We start from the raw sequence: 22,778 nt of genomic DNA, 5'->3' as shown, positions 1-22,778 counted from the left end.
CTACACCTGGTTGCCTGCTGCATTGTGGGGGATGTAGTTTGACTGGCGGCCATCTTGTGGTGTGGCAGCAAGTCCTCCAGGAAAATGCCACACCCCACTACAAGCTGGCCGACCGTGATGCCACACCTTGCCATAGGAATCTTCAATTTTGCTGTTTGTGTATTTCAGGGTTAAAGAGGATTAGGTGATTTTTGTTTTACAGCTTTCCTTTCCTATTATGAATGAAATTGTCTGTCAACTCGCAGATGCTTAAGCATCCAAAGGAGTCTTGCTGTGTTCCCTAGTTTTCAAAACTTTACAAAGCATCCAAACCAACTCAATACTGCTGAACAGAATATGATTGAGATTTGTTTGGTGGTAAACCCTCATAGTGACACCTTGTTTATCCCACTTCTTCAAGTTCTGTTTTATCAATGTTACTTACGTAGAGGTGAACACAAACAACCAAGAACAAAAGAAATTACTGAAGAACCAAGATTTATTGAGTGTTTTCGCATGTACATGGCTTGCTGCACATCCTAAATCTGGGTAAGACAATCAGCCGTTGCAGGAGGAAACATGAAATAGTGAATGATAACAGAGAATTTGTCTAAGTTCTCTGCAAGGCCCATTTTCCCAGGGGAAAGGAAGAGAAAAGAGCAAATGATAAAGGTTATCACACAATTACTCCAATCAACAAGGGCCAGGATATCACTTTGGTTGAGTTGGTGTGGCACCCTTTTGTATTCATTTTCAAACAGGCAAAACCGAGAGGAATGACAATTTGTTTTTCTCTTAGAGCAATAATATCAACCAGGCTGAAAGAATGGGGACTTGACCTTGATCTTTCTCAATGGAAAACACTTGGAATTTATCGTGCTCTGTGAGTGAGGGGAAATGATAAGAGCATAGGGGGTTAAGGTAAGAGGGATGAGAGGAGTTGTTCCTCATTAAAAAAAACACTTGGTAATGATCGGGCCGTAGGACATGCCCATGCCGCCGCCTCCGCCGCCGCCGTAGGACTTGCTCATGCCAGAGCCGCCACCATAGCCGTATCCACCGCCTCCGCCCCCGCCTCCGCCTCCGCCTCCGCGAAGGTCAATGCAACCGCCTCCTGCAAAACAAAATTTGAGAGGGATGAGAGGAGTTGTTCCTCATTTAAAAACACTTGGTAATGATCGTGCCGTAGGACATGCCCATGCCGCCGCCTCCGCCGCCGCCGTAGGACTTGCTCATGCCAGAGCCGCCACCATAGCCGTATCCACCACTTTCGCGAAGGTCAATGCAACCGCCTCCTGCAAAACAAAATTTGATTTAGATAAAGGGCAGACCAATAAAGAGTGCAGATGATAGATGCAGCATGGTTCATTTCCTGAATTTTTATGCAGTCTTGAAATTAATAATTGTACCCACCACCACCACCAGAGGTTTCCTGGACGTGAACTGTTGCAACGGCAACACCAATTCTGTGGAAGGGATGAAATATTAGGATATCTGTATTTGTCGCCAAATAACAATAGTCAGATAATTTACTTCGAGGTATTACATTTAATGCAGTCCTTTGTAGATGTACTATGGTTCATACCTGGACTCCTCTCCTTCCAGCAGTTTCCTGTAGGTGGCGATCTCAATGTCGAGGGCCAGTTTAACGTTCATCAACTCCTGGTACTCGCGCACCTGGCGGGCCATGTCCTGCTTGGCTCTCTGGAGGGCTTCCTCAAGGTCCCTGATGCGTAGCTTGGCATCCTTCACTGCCATCTCTCCACGTTCCTCAGCCTCTGCAATCTGGGCCTCAATGCTGGCGCGCTGCATTGCAATAAAAGAGAGCAAGTCAGTCAGATGGAGGTTAGTAAAACGTCGGCTAATGATAGCACTAGTTATAATCACTGGCAATAGCAAAGAAGAAGGTAACTGACCTGTACTCTGACTGACTCAATTTCATTCTGGAGGCGGCTGATCATGCGGGTGAGCTCAGAGATCTCTGCCTTGGTTGTGCGTAGGTCATCACCGTATTGGCCAGCAGAGGTCTGCATCTCCTCAAACTGAAGAAGACCAAGAGATGTTAGCATGAAGTTCCTACTCTGTGTCCCTTTCAAGAATCAAGGCTCTGTCATGGTAAAGTCCTAAGTGCTGGTGCCAATCTGATGCACTCACCTTGGCCTTGTACCACGATTCGGCCTCAGCCCGGCTGCGGTTGGCGATGTCCTCATACTGAGCACGCACTTCGGCCACAATGGAGTCCATGTCCAGAGTTCGGCTGTTGTCCATCTCCACAATAGCAGAGGTGTCCTTGATCTGGCCCTGCAGCTCACGCAGCTCCTGTGTGAGGAAGAAAATGACAAATAGGAATGTTTCATATGAGCTTGAGAACACTGCAAATCATTCTGGATGTGACCCTATACATAAAGTATGACCATCTCTTACCTCTTCATAAATGGCCCTGAGGAAGTTGATTTCATCCTGAATGCCATCAACCTTGGCCTCTAGTTCCACCTTGGTCATGTAGGCAGCATCAACATCCTAAAGACCAATGAAAGAATAAGCTCAGAGATTAGCAATGGGAGATCATAGCAGAACATTGGGAGTGTAAACACATTTTTCTGTTTTTACCTTCTTGAGCAGAACAAACTCATTCTCCACTGAGGCACGGTTGTTGATTTCAACCTCATACCTGCACAAATGGAGCACAATGTGGTCAGTTGTATAGAAGTAGAAGAACTGAAACCCTATACATTCCCTCTATGACAGGTGGTAAACACTGGCAAATGTCCATTCATAATTAAGGTACTCACTTCACTTTGAAGTCCTCAACCAGACCCTGCATGTTTCTCAGCTCTCCCTCAAGTTTGACCTTCTCATTTCCCAGGCCGTCGAGCTGTCTGCGCAAGTTGCCAATGTAGGCCTCAAACATGGAGTCGATGTTAGAGCGCACGGTGGTCTGGTCCTGGAGGAGGCTCCACTTGGTCTCAAGCATCTTGTTCTGCTGTTCCAGGAAGCGCACCTGTGGGGACAAAATGAAACACCATTAGTCCACTTAAACTAAGTTTTTCTTCAGAGGTTACACAGCACTCAATAAAAGAAAATATTATGTTAATTAAGTTGCAGTAGGCTTCCTATTCCTTCTTAATTTCCATTTAATCAGTGACTCATCAGTGATTGAGTAAACGATAAGAACAGTGTCTTGCCAGTGCATGCCTCTCTCTGTTGGATTTTGCTATGAGAAAAGCACTTACCTTGTCGATGAAGGAGGCAAAGCGGTTGTTGAGGGTCATGATCTGGTTCTTCTCCTGAGTGCGGACGGTCTGGATGGTGGGGTCGATCTCCAGGTTGAGGGGGGCGAGCAGACTCTGGTTGCAGGTGACAGCTGTGATGGTTGGTGCTATGAAACCACCACCTCCACCTCCACCGGCACCGAAGCCGCTGCCAAAGCCAGCACCACCTCCTCCCATGCTGCAGCCAAAGCTGCCACCACCACCGCCGCCTCCCAGGGCCATGCCACCGCCACCGCCACCGATGGAGTGCCTCATGGACACGGAGCTCATGCTGGCACCGCCGCCGCCTGCCATGGCCGACTGGCTGGAGAAGCTCCTCCTCACGCTGCCACCGCTGCTGAAGCTGCCACCGCCACCGCTGCTGAAGCCGCCGCTGCTGAAGCCGCCGCCGCCACCGCTGCTGAAACCGCCACTCCTGCTGCCACCGCCAACGCCGATGCTATAGCTGGATGAGGAGATCTTTACGCTCATGGTTGTTACTTAGGGAGGGCTACAGGCCAACAGAGAAAGAAGAGATAGGACAGGAGTGGAGCTGGTGAGTCCACTAAGGTGTTCCTCTGGGTGTCTTGTTGTTGGTGCGATATCTCTTTATACTGCTTGGAGAGGGTGTAGCTCTCACCTGAGTTCTGCTCTCACCCCTCCTCCACTGCCTGAAGACACTCTCCCTGCAAGGTTAACTGGCCTGCAGGGGATGCAGGCAGCCATCTAATTGGTGGGGAGAGTGCCATCTCTCTGTAAGGTGCTCACCTCAGATGGTTTTTACTAGTTTAGTTTCGTGGCAAGCAAGTGCCCTGGGATGAAGTAGCACTCCTCTGAACAGACTTTTAACCACACATGGCAGTGCTCTCTGCCAGGAGATGAAGGATTGAATTCTCTCTGTAAAGCGCCTTTAGACAATGTATTGTTCTGGCGCTAGCACCAGTGTTTACCTCAGAGGAGGCAACAGCAAACTAGAAAATGCATTTCCTGTAGGAAATACCAGTGCATGAAATGCAAAAGTCAGGAAAGGAAGAAGAAAAGAAAGAAGAGTGAAAGAAGGAAAGAAGAAAGGAAAGAAGAGTGGAAGAAGGAAAGAAGAGTGAAATAAGGAAAGAAGAAAAGAAAGAAGAGTGAAGAAAGGAAAGAAGAGTGGAAGAAGAAAAGAAAGAAGAGTGAAGAAAGGAAAGAAGAGTGAAAGAAGGAAATCATAGTTGAAGAAGGAAAGAAGTAAGGAAAGAAGAGTGAAAGAAGGAAAGAAGAAAGGAGAGTGAAGAAAGGAAAGAAAAGTGAAAGAAGGAAAGAAGAGTGGAAGAAGGAAAGAAGAGTGGAAGAAGGAAAGAAGAGTGAACAAGAGTGAAAGAGAAAAAGAGAGTGAAAATATTGAAAAAAGGAGATGAAAATGGAGTGAAGAAGAGAGATTGAGTGTGAGAGAAAGTAGACTGAGAGGGATAGAGAGAAAGATGGAGAGATGGAGAGAAAAAAAAGTAGAGAATGGAAGGTGTCTTAATGTTCCTAGTTACAGTTAAATTGAGAGGGACAGAGAAGAGGTTCCTTGGATTTGGCGCAGGTGTCAGTGAAGCACAGGTGCAAGCCAGTTTAAAGACCCTATTATGATGTCATAATGGCCCAATGTAAGTCAATGGGAAAATTTAGATTCGTTTTTATTTAATATCTTAAAAAGTATAAAGTTTAGAAAAGTGAAAAATACATAGCATAAGTGTCCTTTACAAGACCTACGCAACAACGTTTGAATGAAGTTTCTACGTTAAGCGGTTCGGGCTGAATTAATCGCAGAAAAAGGTGAGAAGAAGAAGAAGAAGAAGAAGAAGCCTAGGAATAACAATACAGGGCATTGCATGCACTGTAATAAGTGGCAACTGAGTGAGTGCTCTCATCAATTAATCACTGCCACATTTATTGCAATTTTCCTGAGAGTGCCTTTGTTAGATTTCATTGGGCTGTTTTGAGTCCCTGTGGAGGCCATGCATGGTGAAAATGAGGACACAGCATGACAAAACGGTGATTGTAATATCCTTAAAATAAGAGAACAAATTCATAGTCTCCTCCCCCTCTGTGACCCTACACCCCCTTCCAAAATGTGCCATGGCAACACCCCCTCAACCGGGTGCTCTCCTTGAATTCTTCGCACCCACCAACCTCCCTGAACTAAACTCCTTGATCCTCTCATCTAAATCATCGACGTGCTTACTAGACCCTATACCCACAAAATGACTTAAACATGCACTTCCCTTATTACAGTGCATGAAATGCCCTGTATTGTTATTCCTAGGCTTCTTCTTCTTCTTCTTATTCTTGTTACCTTTTTCTGCAATTAATTCAGCCCGAACCGCTTAACGTAGAAACTTCATTCAAACTTTGTCGCGTAGGTCTTGTAAACGACACTTATGCTATGTATTTTTCACTTTTCTAAACTTTATACTTTTTAAGATATTAAAGAAAAACGAATATAAATTTCTCCCATTGACTTACATTGGGCCATTATGACATCATAATAGGGTCTTTAAACTGGCTTGCACCTGTGCTTTACTGACACCTGTGCCAAATCCAAAGAACCTCTTCTCTCTCTGTCCCTCTCAATTTAACTGTAACTAGGAACATTAAGACACCATCCATTCTCTATTTTTTTTTCTCTCCATCTCTCCATCTTTCTCTCTCAGTCAACTTTCTCTCACACTCAATCTCTCTTCTTCACTCCATTTTTATCTCCTTTTTTCAATATTTTCACTCTCTCTTTATCTCTTCATCCAGAGCCACTCTTGTTCACTCTTCTTTCCTTCTTCCACTCTTCTTTCCTTTCTTATTTTCTTCTTCCATTTTTCTTCCCTTCTTCCACTCTTCTTGCCTTTCTTTTTTCCTTCATCCACTCTTCTTTCCTTCTTCCACTTTTCTTTCCTTTCTTCACTCTTCTTTCCTTCTTACACTCTTCTTTCCTTCTTTCACTCTTCTTTCTTTTCTTATTTCCTTCTTCCACTCTTCTTTCCTTTCTTCTTTCATTATTTCACTATTCTTTCTTTTCTTCTTTCCTTCTTCCACTCTTCTTTCCTTACTTCACTCTTCTTTCTTTTCTTCTTTCCTTCTTTCACTCTTCTTTCCTTTCTTCTTTCCTTCTTCCACTCTTCTCTCCTTTCTTCACTCTTCTTTCCTTTTGTCTTTCCTTCTTCCACTCTTCTTTCCTTTCTTCTTTCCTTCTTTCACTCTTCTTTCTTTTCTTCTTCCTTTCTTAACCTTTGCATTTCATGCACTGGTATTTCCTTCAGGAAATGCATTTTTTACAGTGCATGAAATGCCCTGTATTGTTATTCCTAGGCTTCTTCTTCTTCTTATTCTTGTTACCTTTTTCTGCGATTAATTCAGCCCGAACCGCTTAACGTAGAAACTTCATTCAAACTTTGTCGCGTAGGTCTTGTAAACGACACTTATGCTATGTATTTTTCACTTTTCTAAACTTTATACTTTTTAAGATATTAAAGAAAAACGAATATAAATTTCTCCCATTGACTTACATTGGGCCATTATGACATCATAATAGGGTCTTTAAACTGGCTTGCACCTGTGCTTTACTGACACCTGTGCCAAATCAAAGGAACCTCTTCTCTCTCTGTCCCTCTCAATTTAACTGTAACTAGGAACATTAAGACACCATCCATTCTCTATTTTTTTTCTCTCCATCTCTCCATCTTTCTCTCTCAGTCAACTTTCTCTCACACTCAATCTCTCTTCTTCACTCCATTTTTATCTCCTTTTTTCAATATTTTCACTCTCTCTTTATCTCTTCATCCAGAGCCACTCTTGTTCACTCTTCTTTCCTTCTTCCACTCTTCTTTCCTTTCTTATTTTCTTCTTCCATTTTTCTTTCCTTCTTCCACTCTTCTTGCCTTTCTTTTTTCCTTCATCCACTCTTCTTTCCTTCTTCCACTTTTCTTTCCTTTCTTCACTCTTCTTTCCTTCTTACACTCTTCTTTCCTTTATTCTTTCCTTCTTTCGCTCTTCTTTCTTTTCTTATTTCCTTCTTCCATTCTTCTTTCCTTCCTTCACTCTTCTTTCCTTTCTTCTTTCATTATTTCACTCTTCTTTCTTTTCTTCTTTCCTTCTTCCACTCTTCTTTCCTTTCTTCACTCTTCTTTATTTTCTTCTTTCCTTCTTTCACTCTTCTTTCCTTTCTTCTTTCCTTCTTCCACTCTTCTCTCCTTTCTTCACTCTTCTTTCCTTTTGTCTTTCCTTCTTCCACTCTTCTTTCCTTTCTTCTTTCCTTCTTTCACTCTTCTTTCTTTTCTTCTTCCTTTCTTAACCTTTGCATTTCATGCACTGGTATTTCCTTCAGGAAATGCATTTTCTAGTTAGTTCTTGTTACCTTTTTCTGCGATTAATTCAGCCCGAACCGCTTAACGTAGAAACTTCATTCAAACTTTGTCGCGTAGGTCTTGTAAAAGACACTTATGCTATGTATTTTTCACTTTTCTAAACTTTATACTTTTTAAGATATTAAAGAAAAACGAATATAAATGTCTCCCATTGACTTACATTGGGCCATTATGACATCATGATAGGGTCTTTAAACTGGCTTGCACCTGTGCTTTACTGACACCTGTGCCAAATCAAAGGAATCTCTTCTCTCTCTGTCCCTCTCAATTTAACTGTAACTAGGAACATTAAGACACCATCCATTCTCTATTTTTTTTCTCTCCATCTTTCTCTCTGTCAACTTTCTCTCACACTCAATCTCTCCTTCACTCCATTTTTATCTCCTTTTTTCAATATTTTCACTTCCATTTTTCTTTCCTTCTTCCACTCTTCTTGCCTTTCTTTTTTCCTCCATCCACTCTTCTTTCCTTCTTCCATTTTTCTTTCCTTCTTCCACTCTTCTTTCCTTTATTCTTTCCTTCTTTCACTCTTCTTTCTTTTCTTCTTTCCTTCCACTCTTCTTTCCTTTCTTCACTCTTCTTTCTTTTCTTCTTTCATTATTTCACTCTTCTTTCCTTCTTCCACTCTTCACTCTTCTTTCCTTTTGTCTTTCCTTCTTCCACTCTTCTTTCCTTTCTTCTTTCCTTCTTTCACTCTTCTTTCTTTTCTTCTTTCCTTTCTTAACCTTTGCATTTCATGCACTGGTATTTCCTTCAGGAAATGCATTTTCTAGTTAAGTGAGATATCACTCAATGTAATGAATAATTCACTTATTTCAGGATACGTCCCACAATCATTCAAAATAGCAGTGATAAAACCATCTCTCAAAAAATCTAACCTTGATCCCGATAATCTCGCTAACTATAGACCCATATCTAACCTCCCTTTTTTGTCAAAAATACTTGAAAAACTAGTAGCTAAGCAACTTACTTCCTTTCTACAACAAAACAAAATTGAAGAAACCTTCCAATCTGGTTTCAGGGCCCACCACAGTACTGGAACGGCCTTAGTCAAAGTCTTGAATTACCTACTAATCGCATCTGATCATGGGTGCACCTCAATACTAGTTCTCTTAGACGTTAGTGCTGCTTTCGACACTATAGATCATCATATCCTGTTACAGAGACTTGAACATCACGTTGGCATCAAAGGCTGTGCCCTATCTTGGTTTAGATCTTACCTCTCTGATCTCCATCAATTTGTTCATGTCCATGAGAAGTCGTCAAATCACACCAGAGTAAACTACGGTGTTCCACAAGGCTCTGTCCTTGGACCACTGCTTTTTTCCCTTTATATGCTACCCTTAGGGGCTTTCATAAGGAAACATGGCATTAACTTCCACTGCTATGCTGATGACACCCAACTCTACCTATCCATGAAACCTGATGAAATTGTATATCTACCCAAGATAGAAGCTTGCCTCCATGATGTAAAATCTTGGATGGCTAACAACTTCCTGCTCCTCAACTCTGATAAAACTGAGGTTATGCTTGTAGGCCCTGATCAACTGAGAACTACACTATCTACCCATCTACCCACACTCAATGGCTTCCCAACACTAACATCAAAAACCTTGGTGTAACTATCAACCAAGACGTCCTACTTGACTCACACATAAAACAGATCTCAAAGAAATCATTTTTTCATTTACGCAATATTGCCAAAATTAGAAAGGTCCTATCCCTCCAAGATGCAGAAAAACTAATCCACGCATTTATTACTTCCCGCCTTGATTAATGTAATGCTCTCCTGTCCAGATGCAGCATCAACACAATAAAGAGCCTCCAACTTATACAGAACGCTGCTGCTCGTACACTCACCAGAACCAAAAAATATGAACACATCTCACCGGTTATCGCCTCTTTGCATTGGCTCCCCGTCAAAAGTAGAATCGATTTCAAAGTACTGCTAACATATAAAGCCCTAAACGACCTGGCTCCAAACTACCTCAAGGAATTAGACGTCCCCTTTTGCCCTCCAAGGCTGCTCCGTTCTTGAGAGTGCAGGCCTCCTGGTAATTCCAAGAATATCAAAAAACACAATAGGAGGCACAGCCTTTAGCTACCGAGCCCCCCTCCTCTGGAATAATCTCCCTGCCTCCATCCAAGATGCAGACACCGTACCTATATTCAAATCAAAACTAAAGACATTCCTCTTTAGTGCATCCTATAGCCAAAAGTAATTGCGTCGACAAACCCATCACTTGCTATGCCAGCCACCCAGACATATCCGAACACAAATAATGTTAAATAAAAAAATTAAAAATATGTGCTACAGACAGTGGTGGGTAGAGTACTGAAAATTGGTACTCAAGTAAAAGTACAATTACCTCCTTCAAAATCGACTTGAGTAAAAGTAAATATTCCAATTGGAAAACTTACTTGAGTAAGAGTAAAAAAGTACTCTGTTTAAAAGTTACTCAAATTACAAGTTACTTTTTTGTGTTGGAGTGTTTGGATCAATGAAAAACATAACGTGAGTAAGTCAGAAAGAAATGCACTCTTGACACATTTCTTCACAAGTTGCTTCATTGTATCATGTATGTTTTTTTTCATTACACATCTCATAGATCTCATAGAAAATAACAGTAGTCCATTAAAAACATTGACCATGTAGGAGATCTCATTCTTTCTCATGGAGGGAAATGCCCTCTCCCTCTCTCTCTTTCTGACTGCAAAAGCATTGTTATTTACAAGATTATCCCGGTTAGAGAAAAAAGATGCCATGAATCACTTGCCATTTTACACATTTTTGACTTATTCGTGCTAGCAATTCTGACAGTTTAACTTAGCTGCCATTTGCAAGCTAGCCAAGTTAATAAACATGATGCTGACGGTGAGTTGCAAAAAATATATATATTACATTGGAGTGGGGGCTGCCCCAGGACTGTCAGGAGGACCAGTAGTAACGCTAGCTTCGTCCATCTTCTCATCCATAGTGGCGGCGTTTAAAGTTCGAGTCGTAACGGTCGACCTGAAGTTGTCTCCTGCGCGGCTATGAAATGACAACAATGTTGCAACCTGTGGAGGGCACGTCGATAACGCATAGCTAACTGACCTCTCCGTTTTTACCCTCTCTGGTTGCCGTGTATGCTTGTATTCCAGTAAACAAAGATATGTGTACTTTTATCACAATACTCATTTTAATGAAAGCACAATGGAAATGTAACTGAGTAAAGAGTAGAATTCTAGTTCAAATATTTACTCGAGTAAGAGTAAAAGTGCAGACTTTATAAAGGAACGCAAAAAGTACTCGTTACCCGAAAAAAATACTTTTTTACTCATTTGCGTTCCTTGTAACGCGTTACTACCCACCACTGGCAACAGACAGCGCATGTTGTACCGTGTAGGAAGGCCTTTACGGTTCCCGGGTACAGCATACGGTGCATGTTGTGACTGTCACCAGCCAAATGGGCACTGCTGCCCTGCAACCCTAACTAAGCTTACGACTAAAATCTCCACATATACCAAACCAAACTAAATGCTCAATGCCAGCAAAACTAAAAATCTAAAGACGTGCAATACCCCCATCAGCAACAAAACTGGGCTATAGACAGAAAACATTTTTTTGGTGGGGGCCACGCGAGGCCCGCCACCCCTGCGAGGCCCCCCCGCGGTGCGGGGGTAATCTCTAAGGGGCTGCGGATGTCTGTATACATACTAGGTCCAGCGACCAAATGCTGGCTGTGTACAACCCCTGTTCCTTCCTTTCCCCTTCTGTCACACAACCCTCCCCCTTCCCCCCTTCCCCCCTTCCCCCCTTCCCACCTTCCTATCTCCTATCTTCCTATCTTCCTATCTAGACAGCGTATGCTGTACCGTGGCCAGGAGCCGACTCAATCACTCATGTGCCAGCTAGTGGAAAAAGAAAGGTGTGCTGAGAACTTATTTTTGGCGTGGTTTGGGCTGATTGACTCGTTGCTTCCTGTACAGCCTACGGCGCGTGTTGCAACTGTTACCAGCCAATTGGACACTGCTGTATACCCTGCGACCCTAAAGCTTACGATCTGATATCTCCATAAGTACACTACCAAACTAAATGACAAATGCCAGCATTACTAAACATATCTTTTCCCTTTCTCTTTCTCTCTCTCTCTCTCTCCTTCCATATCATATTGCTTATGCCTATAATAACACTGATAAAATAGCCATATTGCCTACTGTTAAATCTACTACCCAAATGTATCTCCCTATCTGTTTCTGAAATTGATGTCTACTAACATAAATGTTCTCTCTCCCTTATAGCATGTTCCAATCGCTGATGGAAGTGGAAATATTGCTCCTCACCCCCACCACTCCTCATCTATGCACATGGACAGCTGAACTCTACCCACTCACTTTCTTCCTTTTATTTTTATAACAAAATCATATGCTTATCCGACATACACTATAGAAACTATCAGAAAACTTTTCAATGAAATGAATAAGTTCTTATTTTCTTTGGTATTTTAGTGATGAGAAATGATGATTGATGGGTAATATTTTCTACTTCCAAAAATAAAATGTGCCAGCTAGTGGAAAAAGAAAGGTGTGCTGAGAACTTATTTTTGGCGTGGTTTGGGCTGATTGACTCGTTGCTGCCTGTACAGCCTACGGCGCGTGTTGCAACTGTCACCAGCCAATTGGACACTGCTGTATACCCTGTGACCCTAAAGCTTACGACTGATATCTCCATAAGTACACTACCAAACTAAATGACAAATGCCAGCATTACTAAACATATCTTTTCCCTTTCTCTTTCTCTCTCTCTCTCTCTCCTTCCATATCATATTGCTTATGCCTATAATAACACTGATAAAATAGCCATATTGCCTACTGTTAAATCTACTACCCAAATGTATCTCCCTATCTGTTTCTGAAATTGATGTCTACTAACATAAATGTTCTCTCTCCCTTATAGCATGTTCCAATCGCTGATGGAAGTGGAAATATTGCTCCTCACCCCCACCACTCCTCATCTACGCACATGGACAGCTGAACTCTACCCACTCACTTTCTTCCTTTTATTTTTATAACAAAATCATATGCTTATCCGACATACACTATAGAAACTATCAGAAAACTTTTCAATGAAATGAATAAGTTCTTATTTTCTTTGGTATTTTAGTGATGAGAAATGATGATTGATGGGTAATATTTTCTACTTCCAAAAAAAAAATGTGCCAGCTAGTGGAAAAAGAAAGGTGTGCTGAGAACTTATTTTTGGCGTGGTTTGGGCTGATTGACTCGTTGCTTCCTGTACAGCCTACGGTGCGTGTTGCAACTGTCACCAGCCAATTGGACACTGCTGTATACCCTGCGACCCTAAAGCTTACTCCTCATCTACGCACATGGACAGCTGAACTCTACCCACTCACTTTCTTCCTTTTCTTTCCCTTTTCTTTCCCTACTAATCAAGACTATCTCCGCCATGGGACGCTGCTGTAGTCTCTCCACCTGGTCTACCTGGAGAAACCCTCAGCCAATTGCACCCACCGCCACTGCATTGCCGTACACTTACTCTTAAGCAATAAGGTTCGAGAGGCAGTACGGTATCGTCAATAATGTACTTGTTCGAGGGAGTTGTTAGTTAGTTGCCGGCAAACCCTCGAACAAGTACATTATTGACGATACCGTACTGACTCGAGTACCTTATTGCTTTTATAACACGGTTGCCAGCGACTTTATAAATATTAAGTACAATTAAAGTAAACAGTAAGCTGCCTTTCAGCACAAAAAAAGTTGTAGACACCAAACGTTGTGTATCGCATTTCAGTAGCCAAGAGTAAATAGTCCCCCTTTGTGTGGCTGTTGCTATGCAACAGACAAATAGCATTGGAAACTTCACGTCTGTTAGACCTAGCACAAAAGCTACGTGTGTTTCAATGGGTTTTTGGTCTAAGCGCTAAAAGTCACCTACAAATAATATTCGAGACTTTCAGTAAAGACTTTCAATACTCTGCAACATTTGCGTAGCACAGAAACAACTAACCGAGTCAATTTAGACATATAAAAAGTCGTATAGATAGCTTAATTCACATGAAACATTCCCCACTACATTAGCCACAACACGCCGCCATCTTGGATAGATATTTCCTTTTGAGTGCGCACTGATATGGAACGCTCAGGTAGATGAAAACAGGTCGTACAGTTACTATAGACCCTTTTATGACCTACGTCATAAACGTTAAGCGCACACATTCTGGAGGCAAAAAAGCGGCAACTTTAACCATAGCAAGTGACAGTGCAAGAGGATTTTGGAGAGATAAAGCTAAGGATTTCTTCGTCTCTGTTTCTTCGCTAAAAAAATGCCATCTTGTTGTGTTGTGGGATGCCAAAACAGGTCAACTAAAAAGAAAAAGGTCTCAATTTCTACCGCATTCCTTCGGGGAAAAGACTGTTTAATGCAAACAGGCGTAGATTGTGGCTTCAAGCTATAAAACGAGTGGACTGGACTGAAGACATCATTAAAAATGCACGCATATGTGGGTCACATTTGATATCCGGCAAGTGAATTTTGTTTATGTTAGCTGACTTGAAATTGTGTTAGTTAAATCTGAGATAACTTAGTTGGCCAAAACAGCTCCCTAGAAAGCTAATGCTATCCATATCTAACTTATATTAGCCTTGCAATTTTAGGTTAACTTAACGTTAACGATATCTAACCATTAACGTTAGCTAACCGTTAATGTTAGCAAGTTCATAGTACATTCATCTATTCATTTCATACAATGATACAATGCATACAATGATCGCAATGTAGAAAAGTTTACTGAAATACTGAAGATCACCTACTGATTGTGCTTATGAAACTTAGATTGGGTCTCACTAACACTGACATAGCATTTAGGTTTAAAGTATCGAACAGCACAATATCATGCATTTTGAGAACCTGGTTACCTATGGCTAAAGTGTTGAAACCACTTATAAAGTGGCCAAGACAGACTGCTGTTTTAAAGAACATGCCCAAAAGTGGCTTCTCACCCCTCATTCGCTAACATTACAGTTGTGTCTCCTGGTTGCAATTGTTAGGTAGTTCCTACACGTAAACCTTGACGATGAAACGTTTATGATAAGGTCGACTTACTCTGCCATGCATGTGCAATTTAACGTGAAGCGGTAGCGTTGGTGGGTTTGTTGATAAAAACACATGGTTTATACATTATTGTCTTTGTTCCTTGTCATTGGCTTGGTAGCACCTTAGATTTTAGGACGCAGAAATCATCATTGAGGTCGCAGTACTTAATATCCTGGAGTGGACATGCCCGCAGACAACGTTATAGGCATCGAGTGACTTGAATGATCGTAATGTATCTTTTGAGTAAACACTGGGTTTTTCTATTAAGTATGTATAAATATCTGTCCATTTTGATGGGTCAACTATCCAATCCGTGATCGAATATGGATCGGGAAGTTGGATTCCATAACTTAATGTCAATTTATTAACGTAACTTCCGAGATCATTAGGATAAAGCGAACGCAGGTATGAACTTAAGCCATTTCTTTTGCCCCCAGAATGCGTGCGCAACCTAGAACGCTGAGCATTGTTTACCAACGGCGAAAGGGTCTATACCGTTGAATATAGCACACCCCGGAACTAACTCTCAGAATGGTGGATTCCATCTACCCGTGTTATAATTCCATCTACCCGTGTTATAATACCCCATACCCTATGCTAGCATTTATATACAATATACATTATTGCCACCACTGAAATGTTTCTCTGTCCCTACATCCCTTACCCCTGTAACAGTAACCCTATTAGTACAGTAAACTAGTCTTGCCTGTATCATGTATTTACCACCGGATGTCCAGTACTGTAACGGAAACGTATGAGGCCCCCCTGCAGAATAACCCTGAGAGGGTTAAAAAAAAGCGCACCGCACCCGGGTCTAAAAAAAGCGCTAATCAAAGATGTTGGTTATTGATATAAAAAGTGTTTTATTAATCAACCTTACATCTTTCAGAAGTGATGGGTGTGTACACAATGAAGTCTTGTTTGACTCTCAATGGGAACATTTCTTATAATAATAAGTAATAATAATAGTGACCCTTTTGTACCCAGCTTGTAACCTAGTAATCCTGCCCTACCATAATGATTGTAGGCTATCTTGAAATGTATATCTACCGTTATAGCCGTAGGTTTCCTGTTGATTACCGGTTGCTGACACACCACTGAGGGCAGCGATGCTGATTCCAGCTATACTGCTGCACTGCTGCACTGCTGCTAGTCATAGGCTGGCGACGAGTTGACGGATAATCCAATTTTGGCAGCTTTGCCACCTTCTCCTCCTGTTCTTTTTTCTCTTGCCTTTTTCTACTTCCACTCTTATGCCTAAAAGGCATCGTTATGAGTAAAGTTGTGCTTAATGAACTAGGTTGTTGTGACCTTCGAATTGGTTAAACTATAGCGTATTGTATTGTCACATGATCAAATAGAGACTTGACAATTGGAGAACAACATACATATTACCCATCAATCATCATTTCTCATCACTAAAATACCAAAGAAAATAAGAACTTATTCATTTCATTGAAAAGTTTTCTGATTGTTTCTATAGTGTATGTCGGATAAGCATATGATTTTGTTATAAATTGCTACCTTTCCCCAACAAGTTATAAAAACCATGATGGAGATAAGTTTGCCTTTTAAGAGAATATATAGCATTAGACACTACCAATACAATATAAACAGTTAGCTAAGAACACAAGCATATCTGTGAGTCAACAATTTGACGAAGTACTGGAGGGGGGCCCGACAAGAGACAAATGTTTGTCTTTGGGCACCCCACCGGCCCAGGTGCAGCACCTCCTATAGTTACGCGACTGCTTCTGTCGTCACTAATCTGGCTAAAAAAGAAAGATCAATTTTATAAATGTTTTTCTTTATTTCTATATCAACTCTGGAAACACAGACAAGACAATAAGACCATAGTGTGCATCCCATGTAATGTATATTTTGAAAAAAAAAAAAAAAAAGGTTTTTTTTTTGGTGGGGGCCACGCGAGGCCCGCCACCCCTGCGAGGCCCCCCCGCGGTGCGGGGGTAATCTCTACGGGCCTGCGGATGTCTGTATACATACTAGGTCCAGCGACCAAATGCTGGCTGTGTACAACCCCTGTTGCTTCCTTTCCCCTTCTGTCACACAACCCTCCCCCTTCCCCCCTTCCCACCTTCCTATCTCCACCCGGCCGACCTCAAGCAGATGGGTCCCCCCTTATGTGCCGTGTTTCTGCTTAAGGTTTCTTCTGCGTAACAGGGAGTTTTTTCTTGCCCCTGTTGCCATTGTGCATGCACTAAGGGGGTTTAGGCTCTGGGCTCTGTTAAGCGCCTAGAGGCAATTGTATTGTTATGGCGCTATACAAATAAAATCGAATTGAATTGAATTGAATTGAATTGTTCCATTAACACTTGCTCTCCGAGTACACTAACTTGTTACAACTAATCCTCTAACAAAGTTTGGAAACATAACTTTTGAGTTTGTGAAAGATGTGAATGAAGGAGCTTATCGTCTGAAGGCTCAATATACTGTGTGTGTGCAGGAGCCATTTCCTTATCTGTGCCTTTACCAATATGCCTCCAATGCACAACCTGCTTCTTCTTCCCCATTCATTCTTTTAATGTCATTCAGTAATAGATTTCGGAGTTTTTAATTAACTTCACAAATATAACTATATAGCCGTCATAGTTGTGGGGGCATAATGACCAGTTACAAAATTTCTTTGCTGAAGGCATTGTTGACATATTCACCATGAGTTATTGTGCTCTTACACCAATCATTTATGTGACAGTTTCAGGAATTGGATTACATTAGTAAGCTGCTCCAGAGAATCCTTGGCTTCATTTGTGCAGTCTGTGACACATTTCCAGATGTCTTTTAACCCAGGAGAGGCATACATTCTGCAGTGCACTCTGCTATGCCCCCCGCCCCTCACATGCCCCTTCTCTTCCAATAAATCTTCATTTATTGTATGTTTTAGATATCGGATTTATATATAAGATATTAAATCTGTTTCAGATTTTAGATATCAATGTCCATCCTTGCATTACGAATCTTCTTTTTTTTTTGCTGTTTGTGTATTTCAGGGTTAAAGAGGATTAGGTGATTTTTGTTTTACAGATTTCATTTCCTATTATTTTCTATTGTCTGTCAACTGACAGTTGCTTTTAGCATCCAAAGGATTCTTGCTGTGTTCCCTAGTTTTCAAAACTTTCCAAAGCATCCAAACTAACCCAATACTGCTGAATAAATATGATTGGGATTTGTTTGGTGGCGAACCCTCACATTTACATCTTGTCTACCCCACGTCTTAAATTTCTGTTTTATCAATGTTACATAAATGAAGGTGAACACAAACAACCAAGAACAAAAGAAATTACTGAAGAACCCAGATTTATTGAGTGTTTTCGCATGTACATGGCTTGCTGCACATCCTAAATCTGGGTAAGACAATCAGCCGTTGCAGGAGGAAACATGAAATAGTGAATGATAACAGAGAATTTGTCTAAGTTCTCTGCAAGGCCCATTTTCCCAGGGGAAAGGAAGAGAAAAGAGCAAATGATAAAGGTTATCACACAATTACTCCAATCAACAAGGGCCAGGATATCACTTTGGTTGAGTTGGTGTGGCACCCTTTTGTATGCATTTTCAAACAGGCAAAACCGAGAGGAATGACAATTTGTTTTTCTCTTAGAGCAATAATATCAACCAGGCTGAAAGAATGGGGACTTGACCTCCAATCTGCCGGTTTGTGCCATCTCTCAGTTTATACCTGCTGATGAACTCATGAAGAACAGGATTATTACTGAATCTGGACTAGGTAATATCGAGACTAAATGAGGAACGAAACAAAGAAGGACACTCATGCACAGAGCATAAAATAAGCCACTATTCTCCAGATATAAACTTCTTTCTCAATGGAAAACACTTGGAATGTATCGTGCTCTGTGGGTGAGGGGAAATGATAAGAGCATAGGGGGTTAAGGTAAGAGGGATGAGAGGAGTTGTTCCTCATTTAAAAGCGACGCATGCCACTGGACACTGTAGAGGAGCGAGACATGGAAAGGCTGCTGCCGCCACCGCCAATGCTGCCGCCGCCCATTTTCATGCTCATGCCGCCACCGCCGCCACCGCCGTAGGACATGCTCATGCCGCCACCGCCGCCGCCGCCGTAGGACATGCTCATGCCAGAGCCGCCACCATAGCCGTATCCACCGCCTCCGCCTCCGCCTCCGCCAAGGGACATGCCACCGCCTCCTGCAAAACAATATTTGATATAGTTAGAGGGCAGACCAATAAAAAGTGCAGATGATAGATGCAGCTAATTTCCTGGATTTGTATCCAGTCTTGAAATTAATAATTGTACTCACCACCACCAGATGATTCCTGGATGTGAACTGTTGCAGAGGCACCACCTCCAGAGATTCTGTGGAAGGGATGAAATATTAGGTTTTTTGTAGCCAAATAACAATAGTCAGATAATTTATTTTTGGGTAATACACTTATTGCTTAATGCACCCTTTGTAGATGTATTATGTTTCATACCTTGACTCCTCTCCTTCCAGCAGTTTCCTGTAGGTGGCGATCTCAATGTCGAGGGCCAGTTTGACGTTCATCAGCTCCTGGTACTCGCGTACCTGGCGGGCCATGTCCTGCTTGGCTCTCTGGAGGGCTTCTTCAAGGTCCCTGATGCGTAGCTTGGCATCCTTCACTGCCATCTCTCCACGTTCCTCAGCCTCTGCAATCTGGGCCTCAATGCTGGCGCGCTGCATTGCAATAAAAGAGCGCAAGTCAGACAGATGGAGGTTAGTTAAACGTTGGCTAATGATAGCACTAGTTATACTCAGTGGCGATAGCAAAGAGGAAGGTAACTCACCTGTCCTTTGACTGATTCAATTTCATTCTGGAGGCGGCTGATCATGCGGGTGAGCTCAGAGATCTCTGCCTTGGTTGTGCGCAGGTCAGCACCGTATTGGCCAGCAGAGGTCTGCATCTCCTCAAACTGTAGAAGACCAAGAGATGTTAGCATGAAGTTCCTACTCTGTGCCCCTTTCAAGAACCAAGGCTCTGTCATGATAAGGCCCTAAGTGCTGGTGCCAGTCTGATGCACTCACCTTGGCCTTGTACCACGTCTCTGCCTCGGCCCGGCTGCGATTGGCGATGTCCTCATACTGAGCACGCACTTCGGCCACAATGGAGTCCATGTCCAGAGTTCGGCTGTTGTCCATCTCCACAATAGCAGAGGTGTCCTTGATCTGTCCCTGCAGCTCGCGCAGCTCCTGTGTGAGGAAGAGAATGACAGATGTGAATGTTTGATATGAGCTTGAGAACACTGCAAATCATTTTGGATGTGACCCTATACATGAATTATGACCATCTCTCACCTCTTCATAGATGGCCCTGAGGAAGTTGATTTCATCCTGAAGGGCATCAACCTTGGCCTCCAGTTCCACCTTGGTCATGTAGGCAGCATCAACATCCTTAAGAAGAATGAAAGAATAGGCTCAGAGATTAGCCATGGGAGATCATAGCAGACCATTGGGAGAGAGTGTAAACACATTTTTCTGTTTTTACCTTCTTGAGCAGAACAAACTCATTCTCCACTGAGGCACGCTTGTTGATTTCATCCTCATACCTGCACAAATGGAGCACAATGTGGTCAGTTTTATAGAAGTAAGAACTGAAACCCCAAACATTCCTTCTATGACAGGTGGTGAACATGTCCATAAATAATTGAGGCACTCACTTCACTTTGAAGTCCTCAACCAGACCCTGCATGTTTCTCAGCTCTCCCTCAAGTTTGACCTTCTCATTTCCCAGGCCGTCGAGCTGTCTGCGCAAGTTGCCAATGTAGGCCTCAAACATGGAGTCGATGTTGGAGCGCACGGTGGTCTGGTCCTGGAGGAGGCTCCACTTGGTCTCAAGCATCTTGTTCTGCTGTTCCAGGAAGCGCACCTATGGGGACAAAATTAAACACCATTAGTCCACTTATACTATACTAAGTTTTTCTCCAGAGGTTACACAGTACTCAATTAAAGAAAAGATTCTGTTATATTCTGTTTAGATAAGTTGCAGTAGGCATCCTGTTCTTTATTTAATTCCATTTAAACAGTGACTCATAACGTGAACCCTGGCATGGGTATGTTTGTAAATTGGCTCAAGTGCTATTCTCTTGCAGGTTTAGTTCACATTGGTTCACACCTAAGTTTGTTTGCCAGAGTGCATAGTGTTGTCATTTGCTGCAGGGCATTAGGCCCGCTTGCTGTGCAAACAGGCAAGTCCATTTCATTGACTTAATAAGACCTAGCATGTCATAAAGTAAATGAAAAGAATGTCCTCCTCAGGTAAAGGGGTGAGGCAGCCACACCCACACTGAGCCTCTCTCAGGGCAGGCCCTGGCAGAGATGAAAAGCCACTCCTTAGCCGCAGGGACTCCCCTGTCAGGGATCCAACTTTCCAGCATGCCAAGATCTGTGCCTTCGCCTCCATTTTTCCTAGGTCCGATGTCTTGTAACAGGGTAGGACAATTTTTTTTGTAGACCACTAATTTATGGTTCCCTTGCAGATCACTGAAATAATTACAGGGTCATAAGTTATGCACTGACTCATATTTCAATGATGGCACCTGACCAAAAGATGATCACAGCCTTTCAACCCTGCTAGAAAAGCAGGTGTGGCCCATTAATATGACCTGATATCAAGGTGTGGCAGTCAGAATTTTATTCCTGAGAGAAAACCCCTCCCCACTATCATGTCACTGTGCAGCTACTTATAGATGAATATGTTTAAGAAACAATGCTGCTCCAGCAGACCCAGGAGACATTCACACAGCAGAGTGGCATTCATTCACATCTCGAGTTTGGAGCCAGAGAGTCAGTGCTGCCATGGGAACGGGCAGATAACTTGATCTCCGGCCTTATTTAGACAGAGGCTGCAGTCATAGGATCTCCCCGGGCTAGGGTTTCAACCCCCACCCCCCCCCCCTCACACACACACAGTCGCACACATTCACACACATTTTGGATTGCTGTCATTTCCAGTCAGCAAAGACTGTAAAATAGAGCTTTCGTTGTCATTGCAAGGAGAAAGTGTTTTGCCTTTAGCAATAAAGAGTGATGACTGCCAGGCTTGCTGCTTCATGTATATTTTAGCATTGTGCTATCTGAATCCTATACCTTCACTACTTCCGACAGCAAAGTAGACTGTGAAATATTTCATGAGCATCACCTGAGTGCACAGGTGAAACTAACTGGTTGCTGCTGATTTGGCTAAGTGTCAATGTGCTTCCTGCTATGTAAAGCAACTACATTACTTGTTGACATGAATTTGTGCACATACTGCTCACCACTGCACTGTTTTGTTAGTATTTTTGTTTAGTTGTTTAGAACATCTCTTATTTCCCTGAGCGACTCAGTGAATACTATCACAGGCAAACTTCTTTCAGATGATCATTTGAGTACAAGATAAGTCTAAAAGAATGGTGTCATGCACTCTTGCCAGTGCATGCTTCTCTCTTTGGGATTTTGCAGTAAGAAAAGCACTGACCTTGTCGATGAAGGAGGCGAAGCGGTTGTTGAGGGTCATGATCTGGTTCTTCTCCTGAGTGCGGACGGTCTGGATGGTGGGGTCGATCTCCAGGTTCAGGGGGGCGAGCAGACTCTGGTTGCAGGTGACAGCTGTGATGGTTGGTGCTATGAAACCACCACCTCCACCACCCATGCCCAGTCCGAAGCCACCTCCACCTCCGCCGCCCATTCCGAAGCCACCTCCACCTCCACCGGCACCGAAGCCGCTGCCGAAGCCAGCACCTCCTCCGCCCATGCTGTAGCCGAAGCCGCCACCACCACCGCCGCCGCCACCGGAGTGCCTCATGGACACGGAGCTCATGCGGGCACCGCCACCACCGCCTGCCATGGCCGACTGGCTGGAGAAGCTCCTCCTCACGCTGCCACCGCTGCTGAAGCCGCCGCCACCGCTGCTGAAGCCGCCGCCACCGCTGCTGAAGCCGCCACTCATGCTGCCACCGCCACCGCCGATGCTATAGCTGGATGAGGAGATCTTTACGCTCATGGTTGTTTCTTAGGGAGGGCTGCAGGCCAACAGAGAGAGGAGAGATAGGACAGGAGTGGAGCAGGTGAGTCCACTAAG

The 22,778-nt window shown here is 43.0% G+C and overlaps 1 protein-coding gene across 1 annotated transcript; it reads right to left on the bottom strand.

Annotated features, from left to right (window-relative positions):
* LOC308377760 (uncharacterized protein) lies at nucleotides 1-22,778 on the bottom strand (the record flags this gene model as incomplete). The annotated part of the gene is given in 19 exon segments (XM_080854496.1): nucleotides 1-151; nucleotides 943-1,093; nucleotides 1,396-1,445; nucleotides 1,565-1,785; nucleotides 1,896-2,021; nucleotides 2,134-2,298; nucleotides 2,404-2,499; nucleotides 2,590-2,650; nucleotides 2,772-2,980; nucleotides 3,213-3,730; nucleotides 18,654-18,887; nucleotides 19,001-19,056; nucleotides 19,176-19,396; nucleotides 19,507-19,669; nucleotides 19,671-19,909; nucleotides 20,015-20,110; nucleotides 20,205-20,265; nucleotides 20,377-20,585; nucleotides 22,176-22,778. Coding segments are annotated over 19 exon segments (3,552 nt in total). The 5' UTR covers nucleotides 22,701-22,778.

Source organism: Sprattus sprattus (assembly GCF_963457725.1).
Source record: "Sprattus sprattus genome assembly, chromosome: 16".
NCBI lineage: Eukaryota > Metazoa > Chordata > Actinopteri > Clupeiformes > Clupeidae > Sprattus > Sprattus sprattus.
This window is presented reverse-complemented; position numbering and strand designations above follow the sequence as displayed.